At 48.5% G+C, this 16,670-nt stretch overlaps 1 protein-coding gene across 2 annotated transcripts in view; it reads right to left on the bottom strand.

The window, feature by feature from the left end:
• The window catches only part of PDLIM1 (PDZ and LIM domain 1), a 45,289-nt gene extending 28,815 nt beyond the window's left edge, over positions 1-16,474 (bottom strand). Inside the window, exons 1-2 of one of the 2 annotated variants that reach the window (XM_075025877.1) lie at positions 16,456-16,474; positions 3,904-4,055 (exon numbers count right to left, since the gene is read on the bottom strand). In XM_075025877.1, coding sequence (XP_074881978.1) covers positions 3,904-3,971 — 68 coding nt within the window. In that variant the 5' untranslated portion in view covers positions 3,972-4,055; positions 16,456-16,474. Of the gene's footprint in view, positions 1-3,903; positions 4,056-16,040; positions 16,210-16,455 lie in introns of those variants that run through there. The other variant, XM_075025876.1, reaches the window with a different exon arrangement.
• Between the last annotated feature and the right edge of the window lie 196 nt (positions 16,475-16,670).

Genomic DNA, 16,670 nt, shown 5'->3' with positions numbered 1-16,670 from the left:
CCGCTGAAGACAATAATGGAACCTTTACTTTTGTTTCTTGGGAACTACATTTCTAAACCCCCTCTCTAGTCTGAAACAAAAAGCAAAATGAATGAACAAACACAGGCTCGGAAAAGAGCAGGGAGCTGCTAGACACACTAAGTTCAGCAGGAATTTGGTGTACGCGGCAACATTGTTGAACACTCACATTCAGGGCAGAAAATAGACCTTTCCAACTCTGTTCACACAGCAAACAGCAAAGCACCTGGCAGGGCTGCTTAGAAAAGCATATTCAGAGAAAGTAGTTTGTGGCTGGGTTTTAAATCCTAGGAAATTAACAGATTTGCACCTTTTGGTGAAAAAGCAGACCAGGCATGTTTTCTTCAGCTAGTAATTTGATCCATTTTTAGTGGTGATATGTGTTAGACTAGATTTCCTGCTTACGATCTCAACTGAAGTATTTTTGGACTGTTACCATCGTTAAGGAAAATACTGAAACAGGAAACATTGGAATGCTGTTGATATTCACAATCAAGTACACAGTGCAAACAGCATTTCCTTTACCAGAAGGGTTTAAGTGCTTTCAATTCTCTACATTTACATTTCTCTTAAATAACCATTAGTACAGCCAAACATGAAGACAGCTATTTTAATGGTAGCCAAACGGTTAAGAAGAGGGTTGCATATTTGCAGAACATACACATACAAATTTTGTTTTGGTCCACAGAAGAGCACAAGATGACAACAAGCATAGCACAACACCCTCCCAGCCTCCAGCTACTTGCAGCTTAAGGGCTTTCTGCAGCAGAGATACTGCCAGGGTATATAATATCCTTTATAGTTTTGCCTTCCATTAATTCACCCACTCTCCTTTTGAACCCACGTGCACTTTTAGAATTCACAGCACAGTCATAAATGAAGTCTCCACTGGCACAACAGTGTTGACCCGTTGGTGGAACTGAAACACCTGATGTTAAGCTCAGACCCATGTCTAAAATCCCTCCTGGCACGACCTTGCTGCCACCCTGACTGCAGGTCAGAGAGCATTTTGCACAGGTAATCATTTAAATGAGTAATCATTTAAAATTCATCAGATATGAAATTAAAAAATCACTAAGGATTTATGCTTTCACACAACACCTCTACAATGGTGAGCAGAAAAGGACTGGAAGACTTCTCACTCTGGAAAACCTGGCACAGCTGGGCACATTCTCAGCACCAGCTGTGTGTGATGCTCCAGCCCATGGAGCTGCTGCCCTGTCTGACCAGTGGTCTTTGCCATCATGGCTACTTGGTACAACTGATTCAGCTAATGAGCTACAGCTGCAGAGCATGGAGACCAGACCCAAGAGTTGGTGGTGTTGAAGTGCAAATGATATGCTTCCCTTGTCATACTCAGCCAACTACTTACAGAGCTACTTCAAGAGAGAAAAAACTTCCAGCTCTGACCTGATTGTATTGTCAGCCTTCCTCACTAACTATATGGTCAAGTCTTACTGTCAGAGTTTGGCCCAAGGTTCAGGAAGCCCAAGCCATACCAGTTGGCCAGGTGGCACTCATTTTCCCAAGTGCCTTCCACCCTCTCCACCTCTGTAGCAATGGTCTTCCCCTCTTTATAGAGGAGGGCTGACCACTAATCCATAGTCTGCTTTCCTCACCCATTTCCTCTACCCTAAGTTGAACAGGAAGATGAAGTATGGGCTCCAACTGTTTTAAAATGCCTTCTCTGTCACCCCTCTAGTCCTGCTCTCAAGATCTTCCATTTTAAGGTCTTGGCCTTAGACTGCAAAGTAAAGAAGAGCTCTAACCTCAGCAACCAAGACTACATTGCATTTCTGACCACTGAGTCCAGCTGCATTTGGGACAACACAGTAATAGGGGCCCAGAAGGAGACAGCTGGGTGTTAGGGGTAAAATATTCTCAATAGAGTACAACCAGGAAAGACCACGATGCACACTACTGTCTTTTGGCATTAAAGAGCTTTCTTCTCTGAGAAAGCCTCCTGCAATATCGTATTCCCCAATACAAATACATCTCTAGTGGTTATCAAGTCTCCAAACAAGTAAGCAACTCCTCCCTAAGCAGAACTTTACTCCCAAAGAAGAAGGAGGACCAAAGACGTGAAGTTCCCTAGAATCATCTAAAATGGATTTTACATAGAGTATTGGGTAGTAATATCAACTCCTAAAGTGGATAAGTAGTGAGATCACTGCTTTCATGTCCTTGTGGTCTTGACACTCTTCTTAGCCATTTTGTCAGCAGTACTCCTCAATCACTACAGCAGCAGAAGTGTCCAGCACACATTCATGCTACCTCATTGAAAGGGGGTCTTGAAAAAGAGTTGGGCTGTGCTAACTCAAAGCCCCTACACGGTTTTACACAGCTGCACATCCAGCTAGAAATCTCTCCCTGGGCAGCTTCCACACCCAAGGCTGATGAAACATGCATGGGGTAGCTCTAAAGTTAACAACTTTGTAATTAACTTTAGGAAACACATTTTACAGACTCAATGATCTGTAAGAATGAGCTTGCCTGCAGGCTGAAAGAGCCCTTGCCTCCCCTCCTTTCTCCCAGCCAGAACCACATGGCACTGGTTTGCTAAGTCAAGCAACCGGGTATTTCAGAGAGGAAAAGAAGCACTCCTTTGCAGGAAGATTACAGGCTGCCAAGTTAGAGGCCAGTATGAGAAACTCTGGGGCTAACAGGCTGCTGCAATGCTCACCACCCATTCACACTGCCTGCACTGTGCTCCGTTCTTCCCTCTGTGAATTCCCTCAATGAATTGTCAGGCTTTTTTTGGCCAAGACCCATTGCTTCTTCCTGAACTGGGAAATGCCTGCTGAACTCCTGGCATTGTCCAAGCTACAGTAAAAGACTTCTGTTTATCACAGAAAAGCCCTGAAAAACTGAACTACTGTGTCATTTAAGGCATGCTTTTGCACTCCTTCTGAAAGCACTTCCCCTGCATCTGCCGTGAAGCTGATGGACAATTGCTTTGTGGGAAGATGGCCACAGGAAAAACTCACTCCAGAGCAACTAGAAATGCCACACTGCATCTACCATCTGACTTCGAGAAGTGCTGGTACCCATGGCTGCAATTCAAACCAAGAGGAAGGATAAATCCCCAGCACCCTTGAAAAAAAACAGGCTTCAGTTCTTTTAAGAAGCAATGGGTCAATTCAAAGCAGACCCCTGCCTTACCAGTCTCCATTTCTTCTCCATACAAAGATGGCCCAAGAACAAAGCACGGCTGGGGAAGGGAATGAAGCTGTCCATTGCTCTGCAGCTCAAGACAGTAGTAAGGCTGAAGCTAGCCCGTGCTCTACACTGGTGACAAAGACCATGGCTCAGCTGTCACCTTCCTTTAGTTTTTCAGGATTTGAAGACACTGATGCCTGACAGGTACCTCGATGCACCCTGGGTCATTACTGTTTAGCAGTGTCAGCGGTGTTTGATCAAGAGGCTCCAAAATGTGCAACCTTTCCGAGTCTGTGCATGGCAAAAACTAGGCAATTCATAGCTTGGACAACACACAACTGTATGTTTTAACTGCTAAATTAGTGCAACAGGAAGAAAGGTCTCCTCTGGTTGTACCTCCTCTGCTATGAGTGAAGTTTTCATGAGACCTGTCTTTGATTTCTTGCTGTCAGGAGCCACAGAATAGGCTGACAGACTCTGCCACAAATTATCAGCCAATTTCTCACTGGGAAAATTGTTTTCATAAGGTCAAAGTGCAGCAAATGCAAGCAGCATTAGGATTAAAGGCTGAAATGCAGTTCCCTCTTGCTATCCAGCACCTGGCCAAAGCACTAAGAGGTCAAATTAAACAAACTAGCCAGAAGGTCTGCTGTCAAACCAAAACATAGCTACTGCCCACCCCACATCCCTCCCTCTCCCCATCCCCAGTCTTGCTCAGCAACGTACCTGCTGACCATCAGAGTTAATTCATCTGTGCAACCCTTGATTTTGTTCTGCGCCTCAAGGTGCGTCATGTTATCTGTGTTTACTCCATCAATAGCTATGATCTGGTCTCCTATACACAAGTGGGCTATTGCAGCTTTGCTACCTGGAGTCACCTAAGGGAAAACAAAAAGAGTGAATAGACTTTCTAGGGAGGAGGTTTCCATAGCAACATTTGAAAAACAGTTGGAGCACTCAGGGCTTCTCTCACTGGTACCTGGAAGCAAAGAGGTGAAAACTAATGAAAGTAAATTCTCAGCAGAAATCTATCTGGGTCTCTTAGATGCTCCTCAGTATTAGTTAGGGGCTGGATTCTATTTTGGGACCCACAGATAGAAATTTGGGGAGGGGACAGCAGGTAAATAATAAAAATGGTATTTTCACTCAAGGCAATTGGCTTTGTGCTAGAGACCAAGAACATACAGAAAGCAACTCTGTTCTTTGCTGGACAGAGAAGTGCTCTCCAAAATGGAAGGTGCTAAGGACAGCCAGGAAGTCCAGACCTCTAAGAATGGAGGTGACAGAAGAGTATCAGAGTCATTGCAACCCAGTCAACACCAATCATAAACACCTTCATCTGCATCACGATCTTGTTTGCTTCCTTCCTTGGAAGGAATGTTTGGGGTCAAGATTTTGGATTGCTTCTTTAGTTGTAGTAAACTGGTTTTGCCTGGGAACAGCTGCAACAGACACTCACTGACTTCAGTGAGACCAATCCCAAAGCAGTGCTTGATCGAACAAGCAGACTGGAAAGGAGAAAGACATCAGAAACTTCATCTTTAAACCATAATCCGACAATACTTTCTGAAAAAGTAGAAGCATCATCCCCAGCCTGCCAGCATGACCACAGCTCACCTTGATGCATTCTGCCATATTACAATCTCCCTTTCCTCTCCACGTGTGGTGCTTTGCTTCCCAGATATACTACAGTACTGCTAAAGAGGTGCTGTGCACTGCCTTGGAAATGACTGATGGGAAGGAGCTCAGGGTAATCTCACTGAGATCCCAGACAGACAGAAGACACTATGCAGCAATGCCATCAGTATGATACTCCTCATGAAAAAGAAGGTTCCAGCTAAAATTTGGCATTTTCAAGCAAATCAACTAACTGGCTCACTCATTTTTCCCTCCTAACGAGGGATCCCTATCCTGTTATCAACCGAGACGTCTTTGGGCCAAAATTATTGCCTCAGTGGAGGGTGAAGAATGTCACATTTATTTGTGGCTTTGCAAACACTACATAAGATTTCGTGCAGTTTTAATGACTTTGTAGAAGCATAATGATTACTGTGGGCTTTCATCAATTATTTAATAGGCAGAGGAAATGAGAAGGGTGGACTGCTCCCAGACATGAGTACAGATTAAAACATGCCTTGCAGCTAAGACATACCTCGTTTATGAGTCCGTTGCAACTGGTATTCATTCTATACATTCATGCTAGGTTTCAGCATGCTGGAAAGCAGCTGAGCAAACTGAGCAGAGCTGTCAGACATAAACAAACATTGTTCACAAGATTTAGTGAGTCCTCCTAATGTAGAATTGGATGGCAAATCATTCCCCCTAGAGAAACACTCACCTCCTAGAGGTGTCACACATTAGCTGCAACCACTGCTTTCCCTGTGCCAAAAATGAGGCTGTTCAGCACACCTCCTCACAGATGTAGCGTGGTATTTTCCCTAACCAGAAGGAAGATCACAGGATGCTTTTCTTTTTTCACCTCTCCACTAGGATAACATTTCATGGAAAAGGGAAGGACACAGATGTCTATCACAGATGTCCAAGGTTGGCCAAGGTGCTCAACATTAAGCCAAAGAACTTCAGATGGGTCAACCAAATAGTGCCTGTCTACCTGCTCACCACTTTTAATGCTGCAAGCAGACTACAAACTGACAGAGGAAGTGCTAATGAAAAGACCAGACAAGCCACCAGATGGATATAGATCTGCTTTAAACGTGAAGATCATTGCCTCCCAAGCTGCAGCCTGCAGCTGACTTGTGGCCTACTAAGACCACTGAGTGCAGCCTGCTGCCGCTTCACTGGATCCACTGCCTTGAGCGTACCTTCATGTAAACCTTGTGACAAGGTCACCTAGCAGCCACAAAGAAATCTTGAGCACTGAAAGTCACCCACAGTCCTACCAGATATGGGAGCTGTCATTTTAGAAACCATGAGACAGATCCCTAAAGACATCGTTACACTGGAGGGAGCATGCAGGGCACACGTTGCGGGTCTGCCCCTGGTCATTAAGCCTTAAACGAGTCTCTTGGTTTCTCGGTGCCTTTATTTCCTCTGATATCAAAGGAGGGAGAGGGGCACATTGCTCAGCCCTGTGAGGAGCACCGAGTTCAGCACACTATTACCGTGATTCATTTTCGATCAGACAAGACTGCCAGGGGGTCAAGAATAACAGTAGATTAACACTGCCGCTGGAACACTGCCAGAGGCTCAGCCATACAGCTTGCATTTAAAGACTGATAATCTATGCTACATGTGGCAGGCTGCTAGAAATGATCCTGTACCACAAGGAGCAGCTGAGCCAGAGTAGCCAGGGACACTGAAGTACTGAAGCCTCCTGAAGAAACCCCAAGAGCCACAAGGATGAGTGAGTGGTATTCACAGTAACATCTTAACGCTTTGTCAGCGCTTGTGGTGTCATGTTCCCCTTTTGTGTCCACTTCAGAGGAATTTGAAATGTGAGTGCTCTTCTCCATCAGATAAGAGCCACTGGTAGCACAAGGGCTATTACATCCACTCAGGTACCATACAAACCTCTCCCCTAAGGGGAAGCTACAATGATGCACAGTAATAAAAAAGATAAGTGAATTTGCCAAAGGGAAACATGTTTTAAAATCCAGTTTCTTCAGTTCTGGAAATAACTTGCCCTGAAATGCAACCTTCCACAAACTGCTCCCCTACAACATCCATCTCGTACTCCCTCCCAGGACTGCTCATAGCAAACATGTCTGAACAAGGGCATAGTACTGCAGGGAACCCATCCCCCATCCTTTTAGGATGATTAATAGCTTCTAATAACATTCCCTTCCCCCCTCATAGTAAAGTCTGGGTTTATCTCGGTGCTGTCAATGCTGCTTTTGAGATTTGCTCGTCTACCAGTTAAGTCAGGAAAGCAAAAGCGTTTCTGTTATTAAGTGAGGAGCAGAGAGCTGCCACTGGGAAGACCTTTTCCTGCTTTTATTTTTATCACATCCCTCCCTGGTCCATGGGGACCAGCAAGGGCAGGTGTATGGCTTGGGAGGGGGGCAGGCAGAGGCGCTCAGAGCACTGACAGCTACCAGCCAGCTTACACAACCCAACCAAAAGGACACCCAAAATGCACAAAAGCTTTCAGGCTCACAGGCATCTTGTAAATGTTGCACTGCCTGAAACTGCTTTGCTCCTGCTCTCCTCTCAGATGTCTTAAAGCTTTGCATGGAGCAGACATCTGCAGGAACCAAGGGGATGGCAGGCACTGCCTTGCACACCTTGCACAGGTGGGTGACCCCCACATAGAACTGCACTTCTGCATGGGAGGGTGAAGAGGGCTGAAAGACAGTGCAAGAAACAAAACCTACAAACACAACTTTGCACAAGTTACATCTCGTGCAAAGGCATAGCCTCTTGTCTCCTTCAAAAGAGCTCCCTGACTGGCTTGGACTTCCCCCACGGGGGTCAAGCAGCCTCTGGCAGAGGGAACATAGGCAGCATCACAGGGCCCCAGGAGCCCCCCAACTCCAGGGACATTATCATCAGGTGAATAAAGTTCGGCACACCCTGTGACATCATGCCCAAGGGCTTCCTTTGGAAAAGAGCCATGCCCTACCTTGTGGTGATTGCTCCCAAGGCAATCGTGTAACACTTTGCCCTTAGGTCATTTCACTGTTGAACAGACAATGATGAGGCAGGCTGAGCAGCACTGCTTCATACCATACCCAAAATATGTCCCAAAGCTCACCATAGTGTGCCTATGGTGATGCTCTGTTTGGCCGGCATCTCTGTTAAGAAATCTGGGCTACTACAGAAATAATCTAGGTACTTATAACCAGACACATCAGACTAGGTCCCTGACACCAGCTCAGAGACATTTGCCAGCATATGGAAGAAACAAATAACTCCATAATACATGGGCTTGATCATGTACTCTTTACTCATGCAAAGCTCAGCGTAGCAGATAACTGTTTGGACCAGTTACAGGCTCAGACCCCTCTTTTTAAAGAGGTCCCACAGACTCAGGGTTGGTATGGAGAGAAGAAAAACATACATTATTTTCTTATACTACAAAGTGAAACTTTATGTACATATGCATGTGTGCGCACACACACACATATCTATAAAGCTCTGCAAATGAAGAGGGTAGAAAAATTATCTGCCCCCCTCACCTTCCCTGCACGCACACTTTGGGCTCCACCTTGCCAACACCACCAGGACTTTGCAAAGTTCAGATTTCTCTCTCCCACGTGGTTTGCCTGCTGCCATTCCCTTGCACCGGTGGCTGGGCAACAAATGAAGGACTCAGCCATGACATGTCAAGTCTTTAGCTAGTCTTTGGGCAAGTGCATTTACAACAGAAAAGAAAACACTTCTATTTAGCGGAGGGAATGAGACATATTTGGCTGCTTACCCAGCTCCCAGGCCCTCTTTATTAGACTTCTGTCTGTCCCAGAGCTAGCCAAACACAGCCACGTTTTAAATTTGATGCAATTACCTCCACACACACTACTTAACAAGCTTTGCAGTCCCTGGACAGGGCTATATGGTGCCTTTTTTCCTTCTGCAGGCAAGGATCCAAGACGCAGCAGTGGGTATATTAAGGGAAGCTGCTGCCCACAGCAAATGAGAGGGAGGAAGTGTGGAAAGCATTTCTGTGAAAAGCAGCTCCATGTGAGTCAGGATAGATGTGTGGGTCTCAAATTCATTCAATTCTTTCTGGCCTTCTCCCCCTATCCATTCAGGCACACTACTTGCTTACTCCATCAGCCCTCCACAGTTTCTCACAGACCCTACAGCCTCCGGTACCACCCATGACTCCACACCTAGACACACATCACAAGAAGTGATGAAGAGATAAGAAACAAGAAAATTAACATCAGCCAAGAAAAAGATCAGGATAAACAGTACCTATCTGAGCTTGAGAGGAAAATCCAGCTGTGTCTTTGCTGGACAGAACAGACATGCAGCAACATACTTCTAAGGCCACCAGCGACAACTAGACATCTCTGACATTCAGTTTAATCCTCCCCACCCACACAAACTGCTCTTTTACCATGAGTAATGTCCTCGGCACTGGTGTATTATGCTAAGCAGCCACAGTTTCTCCCAGCAAAAGCATGCAGCTGGGTCAGCAGAGATCAGAGGCTATTGAGAAAATTCAAGCAAGCACGTTCCCCACCCCTTCTCTTTAGGGGAGGGGGAACAACAGGCCAGTTCCTTACAACCGGCTCCAGGAGATTTTCCTCCCGAGCTGCTCCCATTCTCTGCACCATTACAGTCCAACACTGCTGCAGCTCAAAGCTCACTGGCTGCTCTGTGCTGGCCCAGACCACACCATCACTGGGAGAGAAGGGGAAGGTGGACATGCCCCTGGCTGGTGAAACCCCTGCGCGTCAGCCCACCCCAACAGGGTCTGAGCTTCCACTGCACAAGCCCCTCTGGCAGCCCAGCTCACCCTCACCTCCTGCCTGCCTTCATGTCCTGCCTATTTCTGACAGCCAGATGAGCGTTATTAACACAGAAAAGGGAAGGTATTAGACACAGCACAGAGAGGGCTGACCTCAGGAAGGCAGTGTAAAAAGACATAGGTGAAATGATTTGCTCAGACAGGTTCTCAAGTGGTGGTCAAGGACTTATTCAGCCCTACAGCTTGTTTTGCAACGTGCCCCACGTTAAAAAAAAAAAGTATAAAGATTTCTTACAAGACCTCAAAAACATTACATAGGGCTGCTTATCAGCTGAGGCTTTCCTGATGGCTTATGTCATCCTCTAAATAAAATATGTCCAGTAATCAGCAACCATCTAAGAAACTATGTCACTGTCCAGAACAACATCAATTGTTTATGCAGTTAAGGCCTCCTTTAATTTCCCTGTTCACACTGAAAAAAAAACCCAATCCATTTGATGCTGTTATTTTGATGTGCACCCTTCAAACCCAAAGCATTTTACAAACCAAATACATCTCTTGATGGACAAAGTGATGTTTGAGGGTGAAAGGTACCAAGAAGCTTGCAACCACACATAACTTGACATCTGGGAACAAGCAGATCAGGGAACAAAAAGGACTCACTCTCTTCCAAGAAGTCCAACATTTACCTTTGTCAACTTAAGTTCTGGGGCTTAAAGGTCTCACATAAGATTACGGCTGGTACCTACCCTCCCAACATGGAGTTGTCTCTTTAGGTTCTCTGGAGAACTCATCAAGAGCAAGGTGGGTCAGGTTGCCAAAGGAAATGATGCTGGACGTGAAGAAGAGGTACAGAGAAAAGGGTACTCCAAAGTTTGGCGATATAAAGCTGCTGCATAACCCATGGCAAACTAGTCTGAAAAGGTGAACTGCAGAAAGTACAACTCTGGCTCCTAGGAGAGGCAATGGCAGTGCTCCTGCACATAACTCTGGCAGAAGGTGTTTGATTAGTATCCTAATTCTTTTAAATGTTTTTCTAAAGATAAAACTGCCTCCTAGACCCAGGAAACAGGGCTAGAAAATATCAAGCCTGTCCTGTGCCCCAAAGCATTCTGTCTTCACTGCGAAAAAATTCTGCTGCTTTACACTTGCTACATATAAGGATGATTTCTTCTCATCCAAACCCCAGCGGTCAGGGAGATCAGCAGAGTCCTTTCCTCTCCTCCACAGCCATTTGTATCTTTGAAGCACAGGCTTGTCCAGCCCCAGCAGCTGCCCGGGAAGCTGCCAGGGTTCATGCTGACTTCAAAGTCTGTAGGGGCATTACTAGGGATGTGAACCTCTGCTCTCCATACCCCACACGCTCAGACAGACCAGACAGGACTCCTTCCAGCAGCAAAGGCACACGGCATCATGCCGTTCCCTAAACATCAGCTACTTCTGGAGGGCCAGAAGCTCTTGGCAGGTGACCCTAATGACCAGTGTCCCACAGGCACTCATCAGCTGTCTAGTTAGGGCGCAGCTCTGCCAGGCACCCTGGGCGGCACGGCATGGCTGGTGCTGCTGCAGCCCCCATCCAGTCCAGCAGTCAGGAGCAGCAGTGCAAGAGAAAACATCAGTGCAGGAAACGTAAAGCCACGTTCACCTTCCTATAAACGCCAGCAGCTTTCCCCAGCTAGCTCCCTCTGCCCAGCCAGCCTCAGAACAAGAGCCAAGAGTAACGCCGGTATTTGCAGTTACGGGCACAAAAGCTGGGCTGGGCAACAGAGGAACTGCAGCCATAGGTGTGAGCAGCGGGGACCAGCCGAGACTCCCTGGGCCGAGGAGGAAAGCCAGCCCAACCCTAAATCCTATCACAACCACTGTGCCCCATGTTTCCTTTGGCAGAGGGGGAAGCATTCCAGCTCCCTTCTGGGTGCAGAGGCCTCCTCGCCCAGCCCTGGCTCTCCCCACGTCTCAGACCATGGCCGCAGGTTATTTTTCTTTCTTTCCACCTGGGGAAGAGGCTGCAGCCTACCTCCTGAGGCAGACACTTGTGCCACACAGCTGAGCCCTGGCATGCTCCAGAGGGAGGGTGGTCTTGACCCATCTGCTGACATGGTCATCCTGATGAGCCCCTCAGCCCCTGCAAGAGATGCCTGTTAGCAGGGCATCCCATACCACTGTGGCTTTCTTTCACTGGTGGCTCTGGGATGCCTTTGCTCAGCTGCTTCCCAACAGGGCGACTGGCTGAGAGTGGGGTAAGGATGTCAGCCAGTATCAAAGTCAAATCTGATGTCTTTTCACAACATGGGATTCAGTCCCATGCTTGATTTCAGATCATCAACTCCAGTTTTATCACTAAATCAAGTTTTAAGTTTATAGAGCTGGTTCAAAGGGCCATGGTTACAAAAAACCCAAACACCCAAGAAATACCCAATTTCCTTCCAATTCTGTACTTGCTATAAATCCTGAGCTTTTAAAATACTATGAATAGATAAAACAGACTAAACAGGGATGAATTCATGTTACTGTGGTTGAAATCAGCAACAAGCATAATGTTGAGATTTCATCTTTTCAATATATTTGCAGAACTGGGGTGTCTTTAAACTGCTTTTTCATTGGGAAAATGGTCATTTTCATAACAAAATGTTCAGTTTCACAGACTCTGACAGACACCCCTCCTTAACAGGGCTGGGAGGTTTTTGATGTGACAAAACATAGAGCAAAACTCCCCTCTGCCCATATTTTGGATCAGATCTTCAAGATCAACATGTCACTACCACAAACCACAAAAATAATCTCAAGAACAAGGTTTATCACAGTTCCATGTATATATTCAACTGGAAACAGAAATCGCCAATGTTTATCAAAATCAAATGCAACCAAACAGGAAACAGCTCACCTTACCTAAGGGATGGAGAGGGATGGGGCCCATCAACTGTGCTGCTTTACAGCCAGCTCCACTTCATGGGCATCTCTCCTCATGCAACACGTTGCTTGCTTCCTCCACCAATCTCATTGGGATCTAACCAGGAACTACGCTGTGCACAGGCCAGCTCTACGGACACTATTATCCTGCAGCATGTCCACCCACAGCTCAGAAAGAGCTTTTCTCAAATTCTACCCCATTGACTCACTGCATGGTATCATCCAAAGAGCGATAAAGACAAGGGTCTTTCCTACTCCTGTAAGGCAATCCAGCAGGCTTTGGTCTAGGGTTCGTTACACTGATCAACACAAGTTTTTTCTGAACAAAGACTGTAATAAAGTGTCCACCATAACCCTACAGTTTTAAAAAGAAACATAAACCAGAAACATCTGTGAAGCAACCCTCTAAAAGAGACAGGAGGCTCCACAATAAACCCTCACACGCAGCACTTGCGAAATCCCCACGCTCAGCTCTCACCGGGACGACTGGTCCAACATAACCAAGAAACCAGAAGCATTCACACAAGAAGATGCTCATGATGTGTTTGAGCCTGAAGGAGTTTTGAACACACAGTTCAAGTGGAAAGGTGGGTAGGGCAGCGAGAAAAGACAAGATAAGAGCAGCTAGGGAAATACCATAATCTTTCATCTGTTGCTCTCCTAAGGCACAACTGGCCATTGGTGCCATACAGCTGCAGCCAGCCAGAGCTGGCTTCCATGCTTACAGCACCAGTGCTCCTCATCCTTCTTGGACCCGGGACTGCAGCACCAAACTCCAATGACTCCCATTGGGGAATGAGCTGCCTTGGCAACTCAAATGGTGCTGCCTCCCACCAGCATGACCAGGATAAATCCTCCCTGTGTCAGAGGGGGGCTCAAGAAGCCAAAAGCCACTAGTAAGGATCTGAGGTACAATGGTGATGAGGGCCATAAATACCAAGACAAGCTCAAGAGCCCACCACGAGGACAACACTGCCAGAAGCCAAATCTGAGCTCCTGGCAGGTAATGCAGGCTGAATTTAGGCACCTTGGTTCAAAGAGAGCTGCAAGACACCCAGTTCAGGCCCATGACTGGATGGATGTCTCTCTCCCAGCATCCTACCATGAGAGCACACACCTGGAGCAGCATGGTGACCCCATTAGTGCATCAATGGGACAGGCATCCCTGGATGAGGCAGAGCCAAGCTCCACTGGCCACATGGGAAGGGACCTGTCCCCCACATAGCACACCCGAATTGCCGTGCTGGCAGTGGCAGGATGATGCTGCTCCCCGGTGCAATCAAGGATGCACACCTGGCCTGGGGCAGGCAGCCCAGTCCTGTGCACCACTGCTAACAGCACTCCCCATGAGCACATTTGTGCCACGGACCTACAACCTACATGCTGCAGCACAAAGCAAACACATAACCATGCTGGGGAGAGATGGCTGCGTCCTCCCCTGCTCCCAGGGTGATGCTCTCATCACAGCTATGGCCTCCCCACACTCTCATTCCTCTCAGGTAGCCCCCCCCACCCCCATCACACACCTTGGTGGTACCAAGGCCTTCAAAACCCTTGGCAGATGCTGGTCCTACAGCCAAAGCTCACTGACAGAGCTTGCCCCATCCTGTGAGGAGAGGAAGGCTCTATCATGCCCAGAAACCTCTCTGGTCAGAGCACAGGTACCAACTGCAATAAGCAAGAAGAAAAATGAAGTTATAGCCCTGTAAAGTCATCACACAAGGATCAGACTCTTTTCAAAACAAGGCAAAACCGGACCAGATCTTTTTTTACATGGTGAAGGGGGGACTTGCCAAGAGCTTTGCTCCTGAGCCAAGAGGACGAGCCCAGGAGCCTTAAGAGCAAACCACAGGAAAGATTAATTGCTTGAAGTCTTGGAGGGGAAATTAAAAATGTCAGAGGGGCCACAAGAGAAAGCTGTGATAAGAGCTGCCAATTGTCAGCATTTACGTCACCACCACCAGAGAGGCTATTTTATTACATTTTAGTTTCCGGGGTCACAATTTCTCATGAGGTGGTTATTTTTGCTGCTTTGCTGATCTACGTCCCTTGGTATGTGCCCATAAGTACTGACAAATGTGACCAAGGAGAAGAGGTAAGAGCAGCGAGGTAGGACTTCAGACATACTTCTGCCCGAGAGCCTTTGAGCCTTTCGCTGGAAGGAAATGGCAACAATTACAATAACAATGAAGTAAATATCACTTCCCGTACGCTAAAGCTGCTTTCATGTCCAAAAAATGCTTTAGAAGAATGAGGCATTATTACTGTAATTGAAAGAGATTACACAGAAAATTAATAAATTTCCCCCCCCCTGTGGATTTGTCAGCACTTGCCAGCTCTGCTGGTCCCAGAGACAGCAGCCTCCCCTCTGGCACCTGGGGTCCTTCAGGCAGCAGGACCCCTTGGCAGGAGACCACGGGGCAGGACATATTTAGAAAAATTGACAAGTTTCACCATCCTGGTCTTCTTTAAGTGCAGTTCAGAGAAGTTCAGGTTCTTCAGGTACGTCCCACTTGCCACGGCCCTTCCTCACCTGGGGCCCACGCGGACTTCAAAGCTGCGCAGAGATGTCAGGAAAGGCCAGAGCCCAGGGCTACCAGCAGCTCATCGGATGCCTCTGGTTTGCAGAGGTACTGCTAGAAATCGGAGCAATTCCTTGTCCCCCGGGGGGAGGCCAGCGGCCAGCCTCGACAACATGCTGAGCAGCACACCCCACACAAAGCCACAAAGGGACAGGGGGTTTGGGGTTTATTGCCCCCAAGCAGGAAGAGATGGGCACACGCGCCCTTGCTGTTTGTCAGTCTGCAGTGAGCGGCTCGGGGCAGGGCCCAGTTCCCTGTGAGGGGCAGCCGGGCGGGCTGCGGGCAGCAGTGGGGCACGAGCACCTGCAATGCAGGGACACTTGGGTGCAGGTGGGTACACGGACAGAGAAGCGAGGTAGTCTGAACCGAACCCCGATGTTTTGCAGGCAAACGCTGGAGCGGAGGAGGGCGAATTAAGTTACACCACTAAAACTGGATGCAAAACTTTAACTGTCATTTCCTAACTAATTTTTCTTTAAGTGGGATTAAGAAGGACTTATAACAGAAACAGGCAGAGGCACTTAACATAGGTTAATGTGGCTTCTGTGAACAAAGGCTTTTCTTCTAACTATACATGGCAAGCAAAAGCAGGCGAGCATTCAACACCACCTGAGTGCGACTGCTTCCCATAGGATGAGCTGCAAATGCCAAATTACGGGCTGGTGGGAGCAGAAGGGATTCCCTCTGCCTGCGGTAAGGAGCTTGCTACGGACAAACTAAGGAGGGAGTGTCGGTAAGAAGCAAAGACCCCGGTCAAAGCCAGGTGAAGGGGCTGCGTGGGCCACCACGGATTTCTCCACAAAGATTAAAAAAAACCCAAACAACAAAAAAACGGGAAAGAAAAAGAAAAGAACCCCCCACCGCGACCGTGTCACCAACCCTGCCTTTGTACCACCAGCCACCTGCCAGCCCCAGCCTCCCCGGACCCGCCGCCGCCCCGGCCGCGACCCCGACCGGACCGCCCCCCTCCCCCCCGAGCCGCCGCCGCGCCCTACCCGGGAGATGGTGAGGGGCTGCTCGAAGTCCCGGCCGCCCACCAGGCGGAAACCCCAAGGCCCGGGGCCCGACAGCACGATGCGGTGTGTCCCCATGTGCGCGGCTGCACCCCGCAGGACTCCCGGCAATCCCGCCGCCTGCACCGGCCCGGCCCGGCCCGCCCCCGGCCCGCCCCGTCGCCGCCAGCCCCTCCCCGGGGCTCCTGGGTCGCGCCGTCGCGGGCACCGGGTGGCTGTCCCGCCCCGGGGCGGGCAGAGGTCTCCGGGCAGGGCCGGGCCGCCGCCGCCGCCGCCTTCTCGAGTAGAAAGCCGGCCCGCCGCGCTCTCGGGGGGAAACCCTGCCGGGGCCGAGCCGCTGCCGAAGGGCGAGAATTTCAGTCTTCGGAAACTCAGAGCGTCCCACGCCCCGACTTACCTACCCGCTCTGGGCAGAGCTACGCCTTTTCCGCAGCTGGGGCTGACCACGACCAGAAGGCATGACCGGCTGCAGAGCAAGACAGCGGCGGGCAACCCCACGCGAGACTGCCCCGGTGCGGTATCTCCAGGGCAAATATGACTCAGCCTGCTCTAGCCTGGCAGGACGTTAACTCTGAAACCTAATGGAGGCAATGGCAATAAGTGGTGTTGCGT

This window comes from Buteo buteo, chromosome 4 (genome assembly GCF_964188355.1).
Source record: "Buteo buteo chromosome 4, bButBut1.hap1.1, whole genome shotgun sequence".
NCBI classification, from domain to species: Eukaryota; Metazoa; Chordata; class Aves; order Accipitriformes; family Accipitridae; genus Buteo; species Buteo buteo.
Note: the sequence above shows the minus strand (reverse complement) of the source record. Positions and strands in the feature narration are given on the sequence as shown.